This window comes from Crinia signifera, chromosome 3 (genome assembly GCF_055691185.1).
Source record: "Crinia signifera chromosome 3, ASM5569118v1, whole genome shotgun sequence".
Lineage (NCBI taxonomy): Eukaryota > Metazoa > Chordata > Amphibia > Anura > Myobatrachidae > Crinia > Crinia signifera.
The window spans coordinates 71066470-71091475 of NC_139219.1; the positions used below are offsets into that span (position 1 = coordinate 71066470).

The 25006-nt window shown below is 43.3% G+C and overlaps 1 protein-coding gene across 5 annotated transcripts in view; it reads right to left on the reverse strand.

The window, feature by feature from the left end:
- NINL (ninein like) overlaps positions 1 to 25006 on the reverse strand; it is a 118356-nt gene that overhangs the window by 19859 nt on the left and 73491 nt on the right. For 3 of the 5 annotated variants that reach the window (XM_083175975.1, XM_083175976.1, XM_083175974.1), the window contains 11 exons: positions 24731 to 24841; positions 24093 to 24179; positions 19526 to 19685; positions 19369 to 19434; positions 18295 to 18413; positions 13677 to 14023; positions 8004 to 9218; positions 6488 to 6592; positions 3738 to 3807; positions 1323 to 1556; positions 573 to 857 (listed from right to left, as the gene is read on the reverse strand). In XM_083175975.1, the coding sequence (XP_083032101.1) occupies positions 573 to 857; positions 1323 to 1556; positions 3738 to 3807; positions 6488 to 6592; positions 8004 to 9218; positions 13677 to 14023; positions 18295 to 18413; positions 19369 to 19434; positions 19526 to 19685; positions 24093 to 24179; positions 24731 to 24841 (2799 nt within the window). The remainder of the gene's footprint in view (positions 1 to 572; positions 858 to 1322; positions 1557 to 3737; positions 3808 to 6487; positions 6593 to 8003; positions 9219 to 13676; positions 14024 to 18294; positions 18414 to 19368; positions 19435 to 19525; positions 19686 to 24092; positions 24180 to 24730; positions 24842 to 25006) is intronic. The other 2 variants (XM_083175977.1, XM_083175978.1) reach the window with 2 other exon arrangements.

Consider the following 25006-nt stretch of genomic DNA (forward strand, 5'->3'; position numbering starts at 1 on the left):
TATGGTCCCGACAGTCGGAATCCCGACAGTCATTAGCCCGACGTCGGGATCCCGACTAGCCGGACTCAGACAGCGGGGCGAGTGCAACAGACAGCGGGGCGAGTGCAACAAAGCCCCCTGCGGGCTCGCTGCGCTCGCCACCTAATGACTGTAATGACTGTCAGGATCCCGACTGTCGGGAAACTGTCCAGCACCCGTAAAAGACCTTGGAGGCAAGGGAGTACTGATGGGCAGACCATATGTGAGCCCTACTACGTGTACCATAAAGCTGGGGGTGATTCATTATGATGGTAGAGCAGTGGTTCTCAAACTCGGTCCTCAGGACCCCAAACAGTTTGCACTTATTACTCACTGACACATTTTAAAAGATGCACATGTGGAGCTAATTATTTCACTTGCAATTCTGTGAGGATACCTGCAAAACATGCACTGTGTGGGGTTCTGAGGACCGAGTTTGAAAACCTGCGCGGTAGAGTATAATACGGGACAGAATTCACTTATTTTGTTGATGGGAGTTTCTAAAATAAATAGGACTTTCTCACCACCTCCCCGCAAAACCATAAATGATTTACCTCCTGTTTTGACATTTGCAGCTCACTTTCCAGCTGTTCTTTCTGCTGCTGCCACCCAGCCTGGTCCTGCAGCCTCTCCGCCTCCAGGCTGTGCAGCTCTCCCTGCAGTTGCTCTATACGTGTTGCTGCTTCATGCTTTTCTTCTGCTAACTCCTTCAGCCTGGCATCCAGTTCCTGCAGTCGCTCATACCTCTCCTCTTTCTCAGCAGTCAGGTCTGATATGGTGCTGGACAGCTGGAGGCTCTGTACATTCAGCTGGCATAGCTCATCCCAATATTTCTCATTCTACAGTAAGAGTGTAAGAACAGATTACGTACACAATGATATGTTCTGCTCTCCCGCTGTGCTCCTATTGCTCCTCCTACCTAGACCTGCTCCTCCCGCTGTGCTCTGTCACCTCTGCTCTCCTATTGCTCATCCCGCTGTGCTTTCACTTCTGCTCTCCCGGTGTGCTCCAATTGCTCAACCTAGACCCTGTTCCTCCCGCTGGGCTCTGTCACTCCTGCTCTCCCGCTGTGCTCCTATTGCTCCTCCTACTCCTACCTGCTCCTCCCGCTCTGCTCTATCACCTCTGCTCTCACACTGTGCTCCAATTGCTCCTCCTACCTAGACCTGCTCCTGTTGGATTCTATTCTGCTTATTTGCTCCTGTTGGATTCTATTCCCTCCACCCAGCCCCTGTTCATTACACTTTGAGCTTCTTTGTACTTATACTGTACCACTCTACTTTTCCTTTATTACCCCATTTTACCTCTTGCTTGGACATCTGCAGTTCCTGCCCCAGTTGTTCTCGCTCCCTTTCCCAGTCTGACTGTTGCTGAAGCTTCTCGATATTCAGGTGATTCAGAGCTTCCTGCAGTCTCACCAGGGCAGCACTCGCTTCATCCTTCTGCTCTGTGAGCTCTTCCAATTTACGGTTAAATTCCTGGATTGTTTCTTTGTGCTGTGTATTTAGCCTGGACAACTCATCCTGGTATTCTTGGTGCTGTAGGAGTAAGGTTTGGACTTTTAAATCAATCAGTCTATATTTGGTTCCCGTTATAGTCCTCATAACATAAATAGATAAACTCTGTGAAGGTTCTTCTCATTCATATTTCTACATGTCCCGGGAGGTAAAGTACTGGTAATGTAACAAGTGGCAGAGGCCTCAATAGGATAAAGCCCCGTGCACTGCAGCATCTCACCATGCTGAAGACTGCAGTGTGCCGGCTCACGTGTGGTTAGAAGTGGTCAAAGCAGTGTACCAGCCTTATCTGGCTCACCTGTAATGTATACTATTTGGGGGTATGAGGAAATGTACACTGTAAAACATAGAAGGTGGCTTAACCAACATATACACTACACAAAAAAGACAAAACCCCAACAGATCGCAACTGCACAATTTCCCTACCTATCCTAAGAACTATGGGCCTGATTCAGAGAAGGACACAATTCAGATGAAAAAAAATGCAAAATCAGCAGGAAACATCTTCTGCACACTAATCTGTAATCTGCTGCTTTGTCCGAAGAAAGAGATTCAATTCACTTGCATGGTCATCAGACATCAGAGTAACCCTAAATTACACAGGATAGCCAGGCTGTTCACACTGCTGGGGCCAGGGAGTCTGCATCCGAACACTCAGACCCTAATTTGTCCACTGCCAGAAATCGGATACACCTGAGCACAGACAGCCTGTCAGACTGTAGGCTGGGGGCACTGCGTGACCATGCAGCACCTGCTCTGCACACAGTATGTGAATGTAACAAATAAATATGTTACATCCAAGCATTTGGCACAATAAGTGGTTATGTTGTTTATGGGGGACATTGAATTGTTTTAGTTCAACCCAATGATAAATGCCCTCTCCTTTTTTATGCTGATCGTAACCAACTAGTCAGAGTTTAGCCACGTAACGTATTGGATAAGACAGTTTCTCGCATACTATACTTAGTTCTTTATCTATAATATTGTTATTTGAAACAAAATCTAAAATCAGTTCAAATGAGGTATGGATAGAAAGATGTTAGAAAGTGGATAGAAAAATGGCACAATCCATTCGTCCCTCTTTTACTAAATACACAAAATGTCCTGGAGCCAATAACCAAAAACTAATCTACGTGACAAATTAGTAATCAAACACATCATTTCGGTTGATTAAGTGTCCTGCATGGATGGTTAAGGTGCTTTAAAAACGTGTTGTAGACATTTGGGATGGGATGTAATAAAGTCAGATGTTGGTGCAGGCCGAACTGGGACTTTTTTAAAGCGTCAATCATTTACAAAGGCATGGTTTTGCCTTGTAAATAATTGCCCCTTTAAAAAACAATCCAAGTTCGTCCGGCATCCTGAACATCTGCCAAACTCAAGCTTCATTACATACCGCTCTTTGTTTGGTAACTGAAATTGGAATCATTAGTAACTTTGGAGATCAAGAAAAAAAAACACAGAAATTCCCCAGCACACATCATGTGTTCCAAATACTGTACATTACAAGAACAATACCTTGTATCTATGAACTGCACATAATGCATTCCGAATACAAGGTATTGTTCTTGTAATGTACAGTATCACTATCTATGAACTGCACATAATGCGTTCTGAATACAAGGTTTTGTTCTTGTGATGTATAGTATCTATGAACTGCACATAATGCTTTCCTAATGTAGGGTTCATTCTAGCACCCGCGATCTTTGAAAACCCATGCAGTTCCTATTCCCTGCCTGTGGTGTCACTGTCTTCTGTGGTGTTTCTAGCACAGGTCTGGTTTGCATATCAGTGCTGATATACAGACCACACTGTGCTAGAAGCACTACAGCAGACAGCGACATCCCAGGAGGGAAGAGGCAACTGCATGGGTTTTCAAAGATGGCGTGTGCTAGAATGAACACTATAATACACCGTATAGTTCTTGTAATGTACAGTATCTATGAATTGCACATAATGCATTCCGAATACAAGATATTGTTCTTGTATTCAGAATACCTTATGTGCAATTCATAGATACTGTACATTACAAGAACAATACCTTGTATTCGGAATGCATCATTTGCAGTTCATACTGTACATTACAAGGTATTGTTCTTGTGATGAATAGTATCTATGAACATCCAATACAAAGAAATGCAAAAACAAAAATTGTACCACAACAATCTTTTTCTAATTAAAGACCAAATTGGCATCCCTCACCTGTTTGCTTAGCTCTTCCAATTTACTGTGCGTCGTATCAGTTTCTTTCTTTAATTCCTGCACCTGACCTCTATGTAGCATAAACAACAACAACAAAAATGTTGACAGCATTTGTTTGCAATAAGGAATAAAAAGTGGGAATGGAGCAGGAGGAAATGACAGAACTGCTTGGTTTGAGATATGTTATTTTGCCAAAAGTTCATCTTACACTGAATCCAGTAAGAAACACTTTGTAAAATAACAAAAAATATATGATACACACATACATTTATAAAAACACACACAGCCTACTGTATGTACTGCTGGACATGATTTCAACCAGAAATGTAAGCCACATCTTATAGAGCATGAAAAGTGTATGAAACACTAAGGGGTGTAGTCAATGCTTTCTGTGAGCTGTGACAGGGAGCACTGCTGCCTGCTTGCTGTCACAGCTTGCAGGGTCAATATTCAACTGACCCCCTGCCACACGCCATTTCCCCCTCGCTAGGTTTTTGGAGCGAGGGAGAAACGGTGTGTGTGACCGCTAAAACAGCAAGGCTCGCAGCTAAATGCAGCGGGCTCCCTGCATTAGCCGCGAGTATCGTTATTTGGGGGAATCCTCTTTAGAAGGTTTCATACATTTCCTCTAATATATCCAATGCAAATCTGAAAAAGTTAAAGGAGACGTAAACTATCCAGTATATGCCATTTCCCTCAGGGCCCAGCACAGTAACACATAATGCAGAGCAATCATTGCAGAGGTTCTCCCAGTACTGTGGTGGTCTGCATTAAAAGAGCAAAGAGGGTCGATTTGGCTGAAATGTGGTGGGTATGAGTAGTGTATACACATAGCAGTAATTACAAAAATCAGGGGACACACTAAACCGTACAATTCCAGCTATTAAGACCCATATCCAACACCTGGGGCGGGATGTTGTAACATCCGCGCCCATTATCGCTGGCTACCGCATTTTTAATAACGGCATATGCTATAACATATGCCGTTATTCATGCAAGGGACAGCTCTTGCGGTAAGAGCTGTCCCTTGCGATGCGGTGCCGGCGCTGGACTTCCGGGTCTGTGACCCGGGAGTCCATCTGCGCATGCGCAGACCCCGGCGCCGGCCGCAGGGCACGCTGGGAGGGATCCGTGACGGATCCCTCAAACAGCGCTGCGGTAAGAAGCCCATAGGCTTCTGCAGGGATTCGCCAGCTTTAGCTGGCGATTCCCTCCGCAGCGCTGACACTGCGGAGGCGCCATATAGCATATAGAGATGCGGTAGAAACCCCGAAAACGGGGTTTTTACCGCATTTCTGCTATATAGCATCCCGCCCCAGGGCTTGACTTAAAGCAAAAAATAATCATGGGCAGAAAACAAGAGCAGAAAGCAGTTATAAAACACAACATTTCTGACCATTCATTTTCTGCTGCGGTTACCGTATGTCCAACAGTTCAGAAATGTCCCCCAAAGGCAGCGTTGCCATTTTGCCGCCATTTTGCTACCCACAAGACCTTACACCTAACACCTACCTGATACTTTCATTTATATCTTGTAATAGTTTTTATTTTAAAGTCAAAGAGCAACATAATGTACCCCGGTGCCTTCCGGAATACATTTTTGTATGTACTTAACAGTAGGAACGTGCGCTGAGGTAAATGGCTCAGGAGGCATTGGATAGTACCAGAGCCAGATTTACACACAATGTATGTGGCAAAGGGTTCATGTGGGCATTACACACAGGTGCAGCAGACACTGCTGGGAATTTGGGGAGTTGTAACAGATGTGCGGAAAAGGCCATAGACGTTTTACTTCAGAGTTTTGACTATAAAAACGATTAGAACACTAAATAAGATATTTCTAACATATTCTTTGTATTTTTCATATACTTTATATATTCAGAAGTCCAACATATAAGTTAGTATGATCGGTAAAGTCTCTGCCTCACCCCGCCGCACATCACTGCTTAATACTTCCCCACCCACTTACTAGAGGAGTCATTTTGATGCTCTGCTTAATGGATTGCCTTAAGGTGCCCCATCCACGGTGTGACAGAGCAGTGCGGTGAGATGCCCGCTCCCGTGCACATCCCATCGCACAGCACAAAGTCTGTGCTGCCCGTGCTTTTAGTCTAGACTGCATCGTATCTAATACAGCAAGCACGCTGCTGTAGCACATCGTATGCTTTTTGTACTAGATGCTATGCAAACTAGTACTAAAAGCATGGAGTTCATCGCACGTGTATGCGTACCGTAGGCCCATACACACTAGATGATGTGTTCAAGGAACAATATTGTTGAACAATTTCCCTTGAACTTTCCAGTGTCCTGGACAAACGATTTTGTACATACACATCTCTTATATATTTGGCTACATCTGTCACTCAAAGTGTGTCTGACTCACATGACTGACTCACATGACAGAGAGCCAGCCCAGTGAGCCCACAGTGCCAGACACCCTCTGCCTCCCCATGTTATCCAGCAAAGACACAGCTACTCACCAGACACACCAGGTGAGCGCCCCCCGGCCCACGCGACCCCCCCTCCCGCGAATCGCCGCAACTCCCGCGCCCCCCCCTCCCGCAATTCGCAGCACCCACCCCGCAACCCCCCCTCCCGCAATTCGTTTTGTTGCATTTTTAATATGACCCAGTGTTTACAGGCACTGTGGTAAAAACACCTAACACCACATGTGATGGTCACTTTATCCTTGGCACTACAGTTGTACTTTTTGATAGTTTAGCAAAGTGAAGCATCAATGGATTAATTACCTGTACTTCTTATTTGCATCTTCCAAGCTTAAAACTTCTTGCTGGAGTCTTTCAACCTTGCTCCTTAAGAATAGGTTATCTTCAGACAGTCTACTGATCTCCATCCTACATCAAAGACAATCCGCAGTGAGTCAAAGTGAGTGCGCAACAACGATAATGTGTGAAGGGTCACATATTAGCAGTAGTGAAGACAAAGAGAGTGGTTTGTGTTAGCAGTTAGTAGACATACACTTTTTGATTTATCGGAATGTTTCGAGTGTACCTGGGTTCTCCATGTTAGATTTCTCACTGTCTAAAAGCCTGCACCTTGGAAAATAATGAGGATTATAAGGAAAAGTAGCAGTGTGGACAGTAAAGCTATAATGGTGGAGGGGCAGTAAGACAAAGGAAGTCAGCCATACATGAACTGTTATTTCTGCAGGCCCAAATGAAAAAAACGGCAGCGTGCATATTTAGCAATGAATGGCTCAGGGAACAATCATTTCCAGTAAAGAACTAACTAGACTGCACAAAGACATTTCCATTATTTTTGTTCAGAACAATTAACACAGCAAAGGTCATAAAACAAGCTCTAAGCCAATGTACTCTGTTCTGACTTTTTCCATTCAGTATCTCTGATAATTCTTTAGGAGTATGGAAATGTACCAAAGGGCTTGTTTAAATGGTATCCAGTTGATGGGTCCACAGTGATTAGGTCGACACAGGAAAAATGTTGACATGGTTTAGTTGGACGATGACAAAAGGTTTTTAATGTTTTTTTTAAACTGTCTTGTTCATACTTTACCATCCCAGTGGGCATAGAGGGAGAATAGAATAGTGTGTTGAGTGTAGGCACCGTGCACAAAGCATGGTAAGCTATGCGAGGGGACGAGGTACACTGAGACGGTGTCCATGATGACAGAAACCAAAAACTGCGAAAAACTCATGCAGACCATGTCCATGTCAACCTTTTGCTGACCTTTTGTCACAGTCAACCTATGTCAACATTTTTCCGGTGTCAACCTACTGTCTACCAATAGTGGTCGACCTATTCACCTTTGACCAAATAAGCACCACCCATTTGAAACGGTGCACTGTAATGAAGAGAATAATTACATTAAAAAAAAAATATAAAATTGTAGTACTACTGGCAGATGTGTAGGGATCATTTACGAAAGTGACAGAGAAAACAAACTGAAATCACAAGTAGGAGCATGAAAATAGTGATGTTAAAAGAATTGCATTTTTACCCAATATTTTAGTTCGCCTACTCAACTTTTAGTAACTTGCTCCGTTTAATAGGCATTCACAAAAAAAGCAACATGACTCAAAAATGAAGATGGACAGTAGTCCTGTGTTAATTATTAGGAAAGGGAAATCAGAAGCAACATTGATACAGACCAATAATTAATCTCACACCATAAGAACAGCATCTTCCCAGATCAAGTGGTCAGTGGTGCAGTTAGTAATGTGTCGGTGGTCATTCAGTGGTCATTGAGATTTTGCAGTTTAAATGGAAAAAAATCCATCATCTAACCTGTCATCCTGACTTCCTGCAGCGTCTTGCTCTAGTCTCCGTACCAAGTCCTCTAGCTGGAAAAGCTGGTCTTTTACACAGTTCTTCTCTCTCTCCAGCTCCTCCTTGGCTTCCTGGACTTGTTTGGTTGCCCAATCACCCATCATCTGCAGGCATTGACCCATAGCTACTTCCTTCTGCCCCTGCAGGCCAGGCTGCTCATCGTCCTTGCCACTAAACCACGGAAATAAAGACTTATTGGCTAGAAGATCTCCCATGTCCGTATTCTGAGCCAGAGCCCCATACACATTTGCAAGCGAGTCATCCTCTGGATGCTTTTCGCAGCTTCCCTGCAATTGAAACATCAGTTCTTTTGCCTTGGTCCCTGCAATCAGGCATTCATGTTCTCTGGTTTTCAACTGGTTGATTAAATGCACTTGTTCTTCTTCCAGCTCTTTCTGATGCTTCACAAGAGTCTCTCTTGCCTTTGTCTCCTCCTGCAGCTGTGCTCTCAGAGAGGCTACCAAGCTCTCCATCTCTTCTATCTTTATCAATGCTCTCTCCTCTGCTTCTTTAAAAGACTGTTCTACTTCCGCCTTCTCAAAAGAAAAATAAACCGGCTTGTTCTGTGCATTTTGGGTGTCTGACTGCTTTTTGTGCCTTTCTGTGGCTTCTTTGCTCTGTGATTGACCAGCTTTACTTTCCTCCACCTGTGTATTTAACAAATGAGTCTGCACATCAAAAACATTTTGCTGTGTACCTGCCTTTATCCCCGGTGACCGCAGAGAAAGCGACTGATCTAGATCGGCTGCATTATCATCTAGATAAAGTCTTTTGTCTACAGATCGATGTTCTTCTCTCTCAAGGATGCAAGAGTTTTTGGCAATTAAAACATCAATTTCCTGGTTGAGTCTATTAATGTGATCTCTATAGTGGTTTTCTATTCTTTCTTTCTCAATGGCAAACGATTTACAGATACTAACTTGCTCTTCATTTTGTTTTTCTACCATTTTTAGCTGATCTTTTTTCCACTTCGTTGTTAACACCTTTTCTTTTTCTTCCCACTGCTTTATCTCATGAGTGTGATCTTCAATCAGCGCCTTCTTTTCCAGCTCGTATTTCTGAAAGAGCTTGTTCTGTTCCTCGAGGTGCCGCTGCGTCACACACTGGCAATACTCTGTATACTGCGCTTCAATCTCTGCCAGTTTCTCAGCAAATTTTTCCTCTGCCTCTTCCCTATAGATAAATGGATGTTCACCTGAATTAAATCAAATTATGGACATCAAAGACCCTGTCTAGCTGACAGATAATAAATACATCCTGAATGGGTAATGCTATGGGGATCCCCCCTCATCCCAACGCATACAGATCCATTAATACCAGTCAAAGAAACAATCAGTCCTGTAAGGTAAAGGTCCTGTAAAAGTAGAGGTTAAATTAAATCTTGAATTTAAGGTTTTGATTAGGGGGGACAACACATTTTACTCTATGCTCACAAGTTAAAGTGCATTTAGCCATTTAGTCATCAAATACAGCAGCCCTAGTGATTAACGCTTTAAGCATGGCGATCCTGCTGAACAGAAATAGCAGAAGTGTGTTAAAGCAAAACTCTAGTCTCCTTGCAACCTCTAGGCCAGCCTTTGAGCAACCAGCATAATTGTGGGTTTCCTTTACCAGGAGGGACTTTCTGGAATTTCTGCATAAAGGTTGGATCCCCCATATCCAAAAAATGCTTGGGACCAGAAGTACTTTGGATTTTAGGCTATACGCCCAGCCTGAAGGTCATTTTATAAGTTTGTTTTTATAACTCTGTCACTGAAACAGTTTGCGTACATTAAACCACCAGTGAGCAAAATGTGTCAATCTCAGCGGTGCTAAAAATAAAGTGTGTATTTCGGTATACTTCAAAAATATCAGATTTTCGGATATGGGAGAATCAATCTATATTCTATTAGACAGAGGATCTTAGCTTCTGGACAATGGAGCCGCTGCACAAGTATAATTCTAATAGTCTAATATTTTAAAGAAGAAAAAATAAACCCACACACGATAATTGGGTGCCGGATGACTGCCCGACCGTTTAAATGCCCGACAATCAGGATCCCGACTAACAGGGGCTATTCTCCCTTGTGGAGGTCCACCATCCCATAGAGGGAGAATAGAACCTGTGGCGAGCAAAGCAAGCCACCGAGCCCGCAGTGTGGCGAGCCCCCCTGTCGGAGCACTGGCAGTCGGGATTCCGACCGTTGGGACACCCATGATGATTATCATGCATACCTTCCTTGGCATATGAAAATATGAAATCTGGTTGCAGTTGCCAGTAAATCAGGAATAAAGACTGACAGCAGACGTTCAGTGTTAATCATGGTGTACAGGGACTACTGGCATGAGCAAGATGGAGTATTGGGTGGGTGCGTTAAACAAAATTCGTGGTGGCACTCAAACTAATTTGGGATGATTTGCTTAATCTCAGTCAGAAACACTATTTCCTGGTAAGAGCATGGCTTATTGTAAACTGAAGGGGTTCATCAACAGTGCAACGCTGCGTACATTTATCCCTGAGATAGGGGAGAGGTGAGGTGCAGCTGTCAGAGTTTCCACTATCACCACCTCCACCCCAAATCTGCTAAGCCCTATCTCTTTGTTAGGCAAGGTGGACATGCTGCGAGAACAGTATTTACCTGTGATAACAACGCTATTATTTTGAATGTTCTTCTCCGCTGTTAAATATTAGCTAGGATGTGATAGGTTTAGTATCAGTGATATACTGATTACACCAAAAGTAATATAGGTCATTAGAATACTTCCATCTTTTATTTGGGGTCCAGAGAAATTATAAAAGCCTGGCAAATAATGTAAAATGATATTCATGATACTTTTGAATTGAATAGAAAATGCAGGCAACTTGTACTCTTTAGAATAAATTACATCTCCATCATTGTTTAAGGAGATACATTTATATTTTATGATTTACATATTTTGCTAATAAAACCTTGAGTATTAAGATTTTAGCAAAAAATACATTGGTAACGTGAGATTCTTATCTGATGGATAATGGTCTTACTATTTTACCCTTTACCTATAGCCTAGTCCTATTACCCCCAACCTTAATCCTATTACCACCAAACCTTCTACCCTAACCCTAAGAGCATAGGCTAGAGGTATCAGGACAATTTGACAAAAAGCCACCAACATTTTTTTATTAATAAGGAACTGGATCCTTAATTTAAAGTCTTTAGGGCTGGCTTTTTACTCCTGAACAGAATGTAACGTTGGTCAATATCGAAAAACTTTACTGGGTGTGGCCACACTACACAGGACCCCCTCAACCCTTCTACGCAAAAATCCCTTTCAAAGCTGGTAACACACAAATAACTATTAGTGGGACGCATCCCTCACCTGGTCCTGGAATTGTGACATTGCCCTCCATTTTGGTCCCATCTAAATACCACAGAACACAACATCTGGAATATTTGTTAATGCAGTCGGGGGTTGATCCCCCTACTAGCCTGAATGTGCAGCCACTTGCTAAAGGCAACACAATGGGGTGTATTCAATGCTTTCTGCGAGCTGTGACAGCAAGCAGCGCTGCCTGCTTGCCGTCACAGCTCGCAGGGTCAGTATTCAACTGACCCCCTGCACACGCCGCTATGTTTTTGGAGCAAGGGGGAAACGGCGCATGCGGCCGCTGAAACAGCGAGGCTCGTGGCTAAATTGAGCTGGCTCCCTGCATTACCCGCTAGCCTCGCTGTTTGGGGGAATCCTTGCTGTCCTCTGACAGCAAGGTTTCCCCAGCCCACTGAATAAGGTAAGCAGGACGGCGCTGGGGTTAAACAGCAAGGATCGCTTGTTTTCGGTGATCCCCACCGTTTAACCCCTTCGCCGGCCGCACTGAATACACCCCAATGGCTCGAGGTCACCAAACGAATCCTAGCAGTATCACAACCTGTGTTGTCCATGCAAGATACATGGATCCTTACAGATCCAATGAGCATCCATTCTACAAGCAGGAGAACTGAACCCATCTGGAACCATTTACACCAGTAACAAGATAAAAACATAGAAACATTCCATAACCTTATACTATAATGTTGTCCTTCACATTCTCTAAATTATGTTCCTCCGTCATGCAAAAATCTAATTTACAAGGGAATTAAAATGTTAAAACACCAATTCAGACATTTAAGTGAAACCATAGAAAAAAATTCTCAGACCGAAGAAGGTGTCAGTGGACAGTTTAACGGAAAAAATCTGCTTATTTACTTACCCGATGCTTAACATGTTTTCCAACATACGGAGGAGCGTTCGGTTTTACATTTGATAAACTAAATCACATTTACTTCCAGTGAAAGCTGACCAGCAGAATCAGATCTATGCAACATTTTCCAACCAAAGCCATTCGCACTCAGAGCACAGCCGTATAGCTTAGAAGCTGGTGTTATTTTAGCAGTTTAGAAGCAAATTGCCACAAAAAGTAGAACAGTTTTAATGTTCTTTAAGAAGAAAATGCAGATGTAGCCACGCTCATCATTGCCGCCACAATTGCCACGTGCAACTTCTTTGGCAATTGGCACAAACCCATCACTGCACGTGTGCACATGCTTGTCCCATGCCTTGTAGAATAAGCATTGAGTAAAGATGTTGCATTGTGGCGTTTCTGTGCCAAACAAAACAGGAGAGGCCAAATCATGGCCACAATAAGGGCAGCTACATCTGTAGTACTATTTAAGTAGCGCTTGCTCATTCTGCATTCTGAAGGATACGTACATGTATATAAGCATATATAACATGCTTTTAAATCTCCTTGCTTGTGTATACTATTACATTCCAAATAAGTGATTCTAGGAGAAAATCAGACACTTTGCATGGGCATATGTCCCAACTGCCCTGTAGCATAAGCATCCCGATTCGTGGGCTTCTACAGGGGTGGAGCTTTCATGAGATTTTCCCAAATAAGGGCATTTTGGGGTGGGGTTTATTTTGACTCAAATTCTTATGTCTAATTGTTGGGCAGTGTGCACGACACGCCTTAATATAATGAGTCATTGTCATAAAGGTGATTGAAGTTAAAGTAAAAATACACTGAAGACAATTAATTGCGCAAATGTAAAATAGGTTTAATTATTTTAACTGGATGCATGTATAGATAAAATTACATTTGAAGAAAAAGGAAAGGTTTGTCTTTTTAACAACAACATTACAAATTAATAGGAATAAAATCTGTGACAAGTGACCAGCACCAATATTAAGGCATCATTCTTCTGACAGAAGGGATAAGATGCAGACCACCCCCCTCTGACAGCAAAATGCACACTTATTTTGTGGCAAACTAATAAATTAAAGGTGGTATATAATAAATAAAGTGCATTCAAGTGGATATTTACATGTAATAATGAAGTTGAGGTTATAAAGAGATACAAAAAGAGATAGAGCATTTATTGCCATGCATGACAAGCGGCATCCCAAAGTAATTGTTCATAAGGCCCACATGCATTATTATATTGCAGTCCAGCTGCACAAACCACAAGTAAACACAAGGCGCTATGGTTACACAAGCATCTAGAACTAAACAGAAAGCAGGTTAGGTTGCATCAGTAATGCAGGGAATGACAGCGCAACCAGACACAACTCATCACCTGGCCTACGGACTTGGTCTAGTCTAGAACACCATAAAGTAAATATGTGATATCAGACCTCACTGAAAGTAGTTCATGCTGGTGTGTCCTCTTTAGCTCCTCCTCCAGTTGCTCCTTCTCGCTGGACAGGCGCTGTCCCAGTGCAGAGATTTCTTTAGCATAATACTCTTCCATTGCTGCTCGTTCTTTCTCAACTTTCCTCTCCATTTCCTGGACCAGAACAGAATTTGGGACTTGTTCTTTTAAACCATCTATAACCTCCTGATATTTGGTGTTCAGCTCTTCCAGATCTGTCTTCTGCTCCTCTAGCTCACTTATCTCCAACTTGAAGCTGTGTTCAGTGTCTTTCCTTTCTTTTTCAAAGTTATCTTTCATCAGTTCTACTTCCCTCTCATAATAGTTGACCTAAAAGAATGCAATCATGTTTTAGTTACGTAAGAAAAAAATGCTTCAAAGTTCTGTTGGCATAACATGTTAGGGCAATTGTTCCAAACCCTGGTCCTCAAGGACCCCCAACAGTGCACATTTACCAGGTCTCCACACAGGATCACAAGTGACATAATTAGCTCCACCTGTGGATCTTTTAACATGTGCCAGTGACTAATGAGTGCACCTGTGCACCTGCCGGGTGACCTGGAAAACGTGCACTGTTGGGGGTACTTGAGGACCAGGGTTGGGAACCACTGTGTTAGGGGAACAGATCTCGGTTACACAAAGTGAGATTAATTTAATCCTGATTCGATTGGGATTCAATCGCTCGGCGCCGTGTACACATTCTATTGGACTATATAGTACAGATCTGTACTACAGAGTCTTGTCTGCAGAGTCTATTTTTCTATTTGATTTTGATGCCGTGGGGCCATGCATCGGGATCGAATTCAAACGAAAAGCAGTCAATTAAATTTTGCCTATATAAACAAAGTTAAGGCCCATACACACTTGAAGATTTTCATTTTAAAAGACTTTGCCAAAATCTTTGATAGCTTTATCTTTCACCAAAGTAGTGCGTACACACTGAGCTATTTTCCCCAAAGAGCAAGAGATTTTCAGGAGGCGAAAGACTTTGCTGAAAATCTTTCATTATAAATGGGCTGGGTTTGAATTCCAAGGGTTCCATATATACACAGTACATTGGTGGCAGTGGGCATATAAATATATAAACATTGGTGGGCAGTGTTGATGCTAATTTATGATTTATGCATTGCTGGCACAGACCAGCAATGTATACGTTACTGCCAACACTGCCCATCAATGTTTATATATTTATATGCCCACTGCCACAAATGTATATTTATTTAAATGCAACCCCCCCCCCCCATGTGCCCCTGGAGTGACTCGGCGGCCGTCACCACATCCCCCTCCAGCCCCTTCCCTCCCTCGGTGAGATGTGGCCGCATAGTTCTCCTGTGGAGCAAAGCGGGTAAGCGCCCTCCCCGCCTGGGGCGCCCCGTGCCCTACACTATCCATAGCCGTCCCCAGCAGATAGCGACGCACACAGCTGCCCACCAATGTTTATATTTTATATGCCCACTGCTACCAATGTATTCATTTAAATGCACCAACAATGTATTAGAATATATTATAATATATTATAATATATTATAATATAAATTAATATAAATATATAAAATATATATATATATATATATATATATTATAATATATATATATATATTATAATATATATATATATATATATATATATATATATATATATATATATATATATATAATTCAGACACATGGACGGCACTCGCATATATTAGCAGTAAAGTGACAAGAAGAGTCCACACACGGAGGTGTAATCGACGTTTCGGGTCCTTGACCCTTTATCAAGACTGAACAAAACATAGATACAGTACTTACATATATAGGGTGTTATCAGTGACACATCACCCAGTGCACGGCAACGCGCTGGCCTCCCGGAGCCCTATGACGTCATCAATTGCGCCTCAGCGCTGACAAGTCCGGTCATCACAGGGGGCGTGCCGATGCTGAAGTGCGCCCATCACCATGGTGACAAAATTGAGTGATCTAAAAAAGTAGAAAAAACAGTAACATGAATGCCAAAATACTGGAAACAACGTAAAAAATGCAGCATATAGCTATGGGGTATTAAACCTAAGCGATACCCTCGTACATAACAGGTTCTTAGATGTGTAATCAAGGAGGGAAACAATTAATCAACAATTAATCAAAGATGATGGGCTCATGCCGAAAAGCAGACCTGTCCGGGGCGAGTGGGATGTGAAATCACAGAAAGCAGGAGAACGAAAGCTGTCCATTCAAACCTCGGGGATGTACCGTTTGTAAACGGTAGATCCATCTCGCCTCAAGTCTGAGGAGGGCACGGTCCCTGTCACCACCATAAATCCAGCATCAGAGCGGCACTGTCAGGCAAGGGATCGGAGCAACCTGTTGCCCGACATTTCAAATCCTTCAACCATTCGCTACCTTCTATCAAATACAAAATGATAGATTGTGTCCCTCCCAATGTAAGGGGTGGTGACAGGGACCGTGCCCTCCTCAGACTTGAGGCGAGATGGATCTACCGTTTACAAACGGTACATCCCCGAGGTTTGAATGAACAGCTTTCGTTCTCCTGCTTTCTGTGATTTCACATCCCACTCGCCCCGGACAGGTCTGCTTTTCGGCATGAGCCCATCATCTTTGATTAATTGTTGATTAATTGTTTCCCTCCTTGATTACACATCTAAGAACCTGTTATGTACGAGGGTATCGCTTAGGTTTAATACCCCATAGCTATATGCTGCATTTTTTACGTTGTTTCCAGTATTTTGGCATTCATGTTACTGTTTTTTCTACTTTTTTAGATCACTCAATTTTGTCACCATGGTGATGGGCGCACTTCAGCATCGGCACGCCCCCTGTGATGACCGGACTTGTCAGCGCTGAGGCGCAATTGATGACGTCATAGGGCTCCGGGAGGCCAGCGCGTTGCCGTGCACTGGGTGATGTGTCACTGATAACACCCTATATATGTAAGTACTGTATCTATGTTTTGTTCAGTCTTGATAAAGGGTCAAGGACCCGAAACGTCGATTACACCTCCGTGTGTGGACTCTTCTTGTCACTTTACTGCTAATATATGCGAGTGCCGTCCATGTGTCTGAATTATATATCCTGCAAAGGAGGACGTGTGCACCGCAGCAGCTGCCTTCATCCTATTCTGGAGTGCCGGGCATCGACCCACATATATACATATATATATATATATATATATATATATATATATATATATAATATATATATTGGTGCATTTAATGAATACATTGGTGGCAGTGGGCAGAATAATATAACCATTGGTGCCCAGCAGGTGTTAGCAGGGAGCAGTGCTGTCTGCTCCGTGTGTTTAGGCTGGGGGCGGGGCTAGCCTGGCCGGGGAGCAGGTCTCTGCAGCAGCAGCAGCAGCATCCAGCCAGCCAGACGGAGCACAGGGGTGAGTATGACGGGCGAGGGGGCGGGGGGGCGGTCCGCCGGGCTGAAAGTGGTTAATCTTTCAGCCCGGCAGGCGATGATGGATGAAAAACCATCCATCATCGCCACATATGCTGGTAAAACCAGCAGATGAACCACTTTCCTAGCGATGATGCGGGAGCGCGCATCATCGCTAGTCGGCAATCTCCGGGGCATACACACTGGGCGATTTTCGGCCGAAAATCGCTCAAAACGGCTGTTTTGACCGATTTTCAGCTGAAAATCGTCAAGTGTGTATGGGCCTTTAGACAAAATTCAAGCATTGTGTACAGGACTTTACTAGCAAAGTAGCACATGTCCTACCACTGGAAACTAGAACAAATGCCGTCTATGCACTCCAAGATTTCCCAGTAGCAATGTTTATGACAATTCAACTTGTAAACTTTATAGTTTTATAGACATGTGCGGAGATGAAAAGTTAATGGAAAACACTGGAAACATTGGGAATGTTTGAAAGCTAGAAGAGGGTACACTCAGAAGTAAACATGTGCAGTACTTTACATCAACATCCGGCATATTGGATCGGAAAATGTTGCATTTCTAGTACAGTACTAAGGGCCTTATTCTGGTTAATTCGCTCGGGCGTGAATTTGCCCTCTATATCTTTCTTCGGGACACACTCATCCTGGCTAGTTACTGGCAGTTCCCTGCACTGGCCAATGCCCAACAGGGTCCTGCAGTTAAAAACTGGGACAGCAGATAGCCCCTTACTCCACATAGGCGTAAATTAACTGTAAACACTCGCTCACTTGCACATAGATAAACGGTGCCCGGCAAGAAGAAGCGGTGCTAACGCTATTAATAAAGTGGAGACTATTCTTGTGTATTTATACCTATAGAAATAATTGTTGTGTTTACAAAGGTCTTATAACATCTGACATATTGGCTTAAAGAGGACGTGGTGTATTACATTGTTTTTTTGTCCCAGGAAACAAACAGCTATGTAATAAAGCAGTGACTGACTACTCCCCTCTGAGTTCCTTTGAAGAGGGAAGGAGTATGTAGAATCACTCACATTTTTAGCCGAATTTAATTGTACTTAATTGGTATCTGAATATATTTTTGCGTGCTTACAGTATAATACAATTTTATTGACAGATTATTTAATTACGGTCACCCCATAGAATCGAATTTTGTATATCTGTGTGTTTTTTTGTAACAGCATGTCTCGCTCTTACCTTTGTTTCAAGTAGTATTTTGAGGTCTTGGATTTCTTGCTGTAGTTCTTTAACTTGATGCTTGGTCAGCTCAGCTTCCATGGTCATGGGAGAATTTTCAGATGGGACAACCGGCAGCCCTAGAATATAGCATCTCATTAGAACGTACCATGCTTTACAAATACAATTCCTATATGCCAGTCATTTATTCCATTTCCTTAGCTCATATGTATTCTGTGAGACTATTCCAGTTATTGTAAGCATTACTAAAGGGTACAGCTTCATTTGGCAAGATATAATACATTAGAAAATGAAGGGAATCTCTGCTAGAGCATTAGACCCAAATGTAATAAGCCTGCTAACTGCAGACAGTGGAAAAATTTCCGCGATACAGCGCTAGATATAAACCGGTATTCACATAAGGCAAAACCACCTCAAGTATGATTCTTCAGTCGCTCCTTGGGGGAATGGGAGTTTCCAGCAATATGGGAAAAGAAAATGGCCCACAACAGCCAAATAAATAAAAAGTGGCTTGAAAGACCCAATTTACTATTCCCACTAATAGATCACGAATCCTGTAAATGACGAGTTAATAAAAAAAATAACCTTGTGTCGACTATTTTTATGTTGACCTTTAGATGTTATGTAGACATATTAGATGGCGGTCATATGGAGTTGACCGATTGACTGTTACTAGACAATATCTGTCCCAGTGACGGTACCATGAAACCAATGCTAGGCCAATACAAAACGATTAGACAGGATTGCAAATAAATGTTGTTGATATTGTTAGCTAATTTAGGCCTAAATGACCACAAATTACTACAAGTATGCGCCTTTAATGAGCACCATAGATGAACAGGACCAATTATATCCAACTGAGTTTCAACAGCATCCGAACTAAAATTAAGTTTAGTCAGGGTTAGCTATTGCTGACCGCAGTAACTGGTATTCTCGTCTCACGGCCGCAATAAGACGCAGCTTGTGATTGTCACTTGAAAGATGTATAATGGTGAAATAATGCATGCATATGTGGCTTTGTACAAATACAAGTCCAACAACAGGTCATATTCAGAAGTGATCATTATTACTTACCAGTGGAACCCGCAGCAGACACACTTCTTCTCAGCCTTGAAGAGAACCCTTTCTTTGAAGGTGTATCTGATGGGACAGATATAGTAAATATATTACAGGGACTTGGCAACACACAGATATTAGGAATTGTATTTTGGCTCCTTAACAGAAACGGTACCAGAATTACTACGGTTGTGATGGATCTTTTCTTTCGCCTTGTGGTGTAACAGCTTGCTGTCCTTCATCTTGGCCAACAAACGTGAATATTTGCTCTCGTTGAGCTGGGATCGAAGAGTTTCCAGTTGAATCTGCAGTTCATCATTCCGGTCTCGCAATTCCTGCATTGTTGTACAAAGATTCCGTAGAATGTGCTTTCATTAGATTATTTTGCACTGCATCGATCAGACTGTAGATCACATTTTCACAACATACTGCCCATGAGCCCTAATGTGCCTCAAACCCTACTTGACAAAATTCTATACTTAAACAATAGATCCCCCAGAGCATTCAATGGGGCAGATATATTAAGCCTGGAGAAGAGATCAAATCGAAGGTGGCAACACAGCAGCCAATCGGCTCCTAACTGACATGTTACAGGCTGTGTTTGAAAAATAGTTAGGAGATGGGATGGTGCATTATCACCTTTGAGTTTATCTCTTCTCCAGGATTAATACATCTGCCCCAATGTTATATGTTACAGCAATGCAACAATGACACATTGATGATATTATATCAGTGTTTCTCAACCTATTTGGCTTTCTGGGTATTTGGACGGCTGACTGACAATGTCTAGGTTGACAGTCAATCGGTCGACACCAAATAGGTCAACATGCACAAAGTCAAAAAGGGATCTAACACTGCGCTGGACTCCTCTGAGAGAGTTTGTGTGGGGGGATTGGAACACTTCAATGACACGTGGGACATGGGGAAACCTCAATTATAAGAGCAGGCTTGGTCAATCTGTGGTTCTCCAGCTGTTATAAAACTACACCCCATTTTGCATTCCCAATTAGGAAAACTATAGGTACTTGTTTCCTAGCACGGCGCCAATTGCATCGTATACCATAAGCCTTACAATGGTATGCGATGCGACGCGATGGCACCCGATATTATACAATTTAAAATCGTATACCATTGTATATGGCAAACAATGCGATGGGATACGATTTTAAATTGTATAAGCACCCTAATGGGTGCTTTCAATGTTAAATGGTCCCCCTATAAGATTATTAATTGTATAAGCACCGTAATGGGTGCTTACAATGTTAAAAGCACCCCCACTATCAACGCCAACCCGAAGCGTGGAGAGCGCAGCGAGCCTGCGAGGGGCGGCGGTACGCGTCCTCCAACCTTTTCATACCCCCACCATCCACGTCGGCGTGGAGTTTTATATAGTGTGGCAAGCACAGCTTGCCACCGAGCCCGAAGCGCAGCGAGCCCCGCAAGGGGACGCGGAATACATGTAAAGTAATACGCATCCCCTCGCGGGGCTCGCCACGCTTTAGGCTCAGTGGCTCGTTGCGCTCGCCACACTATATAAAATTAACTTCCACGCCGACGTGGATATTGGGGGTATGAACAGGTCGCAGGATGTGTGCCGCCGCCGCTCGCCACGCTTCAGGTTGGCGTTGATAGTGGGGTGCATTGAACATTGTAAGCAACCATTAGGGTGCTTATACAATAAAAAATCATATAGGGGGCCATTTAACATTGAAAACACCCATTATGGTGCTTATACAATTTAAAATCGCATCGCATTACATTGCATGCGGCTACATGGCATGCAATGCAATACAATGCATAAGATGCCATACGATTGAAAATCGTGGGCGCCGTGCTAGGAAACAAGTACCAAACTATATCAGGTCATGCTGGAACTTGTAGTACAACAACTAGAGAAGGACAAGTAGGCTAAAACCTGAATTAGAGCATTTACAAATGAAAGCAGAAAAAGCATGCTGCATAACACTGGTGGATATTCTCTATAACAAATACATTCTTGATGGGGTTGCCTTCCCAAGGCCCATGCATCAGTAATCATTTTTCTGAAGATTACTGTGAAAAAAAATCTGTAGGAATCCATATATCAAGTTGTATACCTTGTTGGATTGCACTGACCAATCATGGCTGCAGATTGCCAGTGTATGGTAACAATCAGCTGATTTGCAGAACGTTACTAGTATTTTACTATTAAAATTGGCACTTTCTTGATTTGCAGATCTGATCATCTGTGAATTACTGTAAAATATCTGCAGTGTATATGTGCATATTGGGGTATTGGGGATGCGTTAAATCTGGAGGGGGGAACAAAACGTAGAATCTGAGAGCTGTATTTTTTAGTGCCTACATATGGACCGCTTACGGTCCACAACATATCAGCACAAATATACCAAGCAAACAGAAAATAACAAACATACTGCATGCAGGGGGGAGGGGGAATACAAAACTTAACCTTGCACACAAGCACTAAACAAGCAACATATTTTAATATTTTGGAATAGAATTATTATAAGTCTCTTGAAATGCAAAAGAAACATAGATCGGGACCGTTTGGCCCATTTAGTTTGCCCCAAACACATGTACATGGACACACTTACAAGCTAGGGTATATTTTTGTCGGGAGCAAATTAACCTACCAGTATATATTTTTTGGGAGAGTGGGATGAAACCGGCATATATATGGAGGAAACTCACGCAAGCAAGGGGAGAATATACAAACGCCACACAGTTAGGGCCATGGCTGGAAATCAAATGATGGCCTCAGTGTTGAGGCAGTGATGCTAACCATTACACCATCCGTACTGCCCCCAGATTAATAATGTAGAGAAATGAAAGCATTCCTCCTATGCCATGCAGACATACCCAGGTGCTGTGCAGTACAATTTTCTGTTAGGCAGTAAAGGCTCCAGAGAAGCAGTATCTAAGCATTGTACAGTCTTTGTATTGCTGTAGAAATTAAATGTAATGCAATACAGGCAATACCATCAGTGAGCCCTAATGGCAGCACAATGGGCAGTTTATTCTTGCTGCAACCATTTCGTTTTGATACAGCAAACATTGTCACGGAGACCAGGTTTTTTTGTATTAATGTTACAAGATGAATGCTTAGCTATTATTATGCATGCAGGAACACTCCATCACAGCATTAGATAGGGCCATATAGGCTTACTTTAACTCTCTGGGTTTCCAACATAAGTTAGCAGTCCCAAGGTAGTAATACAAAAGAAAATAAATAATATTAGTTAAACATCTAGAACAACTAATGGTACTTGTGTAGTTTCACGGCGGCAGGCTATGCTATGTTTTCAGCATAGGCTAAGCTACGTTGTCAGCGTAGCCCAACGGCTGCCTAGCATAGTGTCCCCGCGGCAGCCCTGCGTAGTTAGTGTAGTGTCCGTCAGGCAGCACAGTAACCATACTGTCCCCGGCAAGCCAATTGAGCACCTCTCACACAGCGCTGGTAACTGCCAGATCCCCTGCGCTGGTGGACACCGGCGGAGAGGGGCTCCATCTACCTGAGATGCACGAGCCTCTCAGACGCTCGTGCATCTCAGTAATTCTTGCAGCAGGGTACAGCACCCCTGCCCGTATCTGCTTCAGGGAGACAGGGTTAGGGATACAGTATCACATGCGTCTCGTACACAAAAGGGGGTGCAGGCGCAAGTGCGTCTCATGGACAATAAAGGACGTATTTGCCAGTGTTACATACTGGCAAATGCCTCCTTTTGAAACCACAACTATCCACGCCAGCTCAAAGCTTGGCGAGCCCCGCGAGGGGACGCGTTATGCGTAGTCCCAACCTGTTCATACCCCCACTATGCACGATGGCATGGAGTTGATCTTATAAAGTGTGACGAGCACTGCAAGCCACCCAGCCCTAAGCATGGCGAGCCCCGCGAGGGGACGCATAAAACAAGCCTGAAGTGTGGCGAGTGCAGCGAGCCCCGCGTGGGGAAGTGGAATACAAGTCAAGTAATCCGCTGTGCTCGCCACGTTTCGAGCTCGCCACACTTTATAAAATCAACTCCACGCCGACGTGGATAGTGGGGGTATGAACAGGTCAGGAGAACACGGAACGCATGTGCTCACCACACTTCAGGCCGACGTGGATAGTGGGGGTGTTTCAGGAACACAATCACACCTGTCATGTCAGGCAGGTTAAAATGGTCAATGGTTCCCACACAATTTAATAAGCACTGACTGACTACGCTAACTGCGTAATGCTGACTGACTACACTACATAAGCTCCGGCTAGCCGCGAAAGTACTGACTACACTGGCTGCGGAAACACAATGCCGATACTGACAGGGACGTGGACTACAATAACTACGCTGATTCTGACAGGGGCCGCGGGAACATTACGCTGATTCTGGCAGGTACGCTGACTATGCTAACTACGCCGGCCGCGGGAACACTACGCTGATTCTGACAGGGACACTACGTGGACTTCGTAACTGCCACCGTGAAACTACACAAGTACCCAACTAATCAGTTACTGTATACGGAATATTACCAACAGAATTAGTGTAATAGGTTTTCAGTAATGGTCAGTCTTGATCACATATGTTTACCAGTGGTGACGCATGTGAAGAGACTGTCAATTCACAAACTGCGTATGGGATGAGCAAGGATCCTGTACCTGCACCACACTATGAAATCCAGAAAGGGCTTTAAAGTGGTTATTTTGCATGTACTACAGGCAATGCCTGTGCATCACAGGGACATAGGAGAAGGAGACTGCTTACCCGGCACTGCACTTCATACTGCCGGATGATTTCTGCAAAGGCCTCCTCCTGTGTGAGCAGCTCCGCATTATGAGGATCAGACAGTTTCTGTAACACAAGTACACCAAAGGCATTTGTATTTGCAGCCTCTAACGCTGGGTCTCATGGTGTCACATGTTACAGCAGTTATAATAAAAAGTACAATGTGACTGCAAAACAATATATGTGATTACATAAGCTAGTCTCATCAAATACATAGGTTTCTGTAAACTAGACATGTTTATAGCACACTCACTGTGGAGCAGGCTCAGATGTATAGTTCTTGCCCTTCTCATTGTCCCCCCAGGGCCATTCTCACCATGCATTCTAATGCCATCACTGTAGACCATGCCAAACTGTCACTACTGTACAACTGCATTCTACTACCCATATATAAATACATTGGGGAGGAGTTCCACAATGCACCCACCTCCTGACCGCCAGCAATACAGTGAGTTCATACAGGAACTGGCAATAAACAGACAAGGTAAGTGTGACACATGTGCAGCCACAGTACTTGGACTGAGTGACTTTTCTATACCCCAGGTAAGACAGCTCTTGTTCCCTCTACTACGTACACGTCCAATACACATTACCAACTGGAGAAACTACAAAGTTACCTTCTGTCTCAGCATGTGATCTATACTGGTTTGTAGCTTTGACACGAGATTTTCGGAATCGGAAAGCTTTCCAACGACCTCAACCATTTCCTTCTGTAACCTGCTATTTTCCTGCAAAATAAATTAGTAACATTACAAAGCTTGCAATCAAAGGAGAGAAAAGCAACACTGCAGAATTAAAGTGATGCCACACTACATGATCAAATGCATGAGGACACCTGACCATCAATCTCGCATGTGATCCATTTTATTCCAAAAACATGAGCATCAAAATGG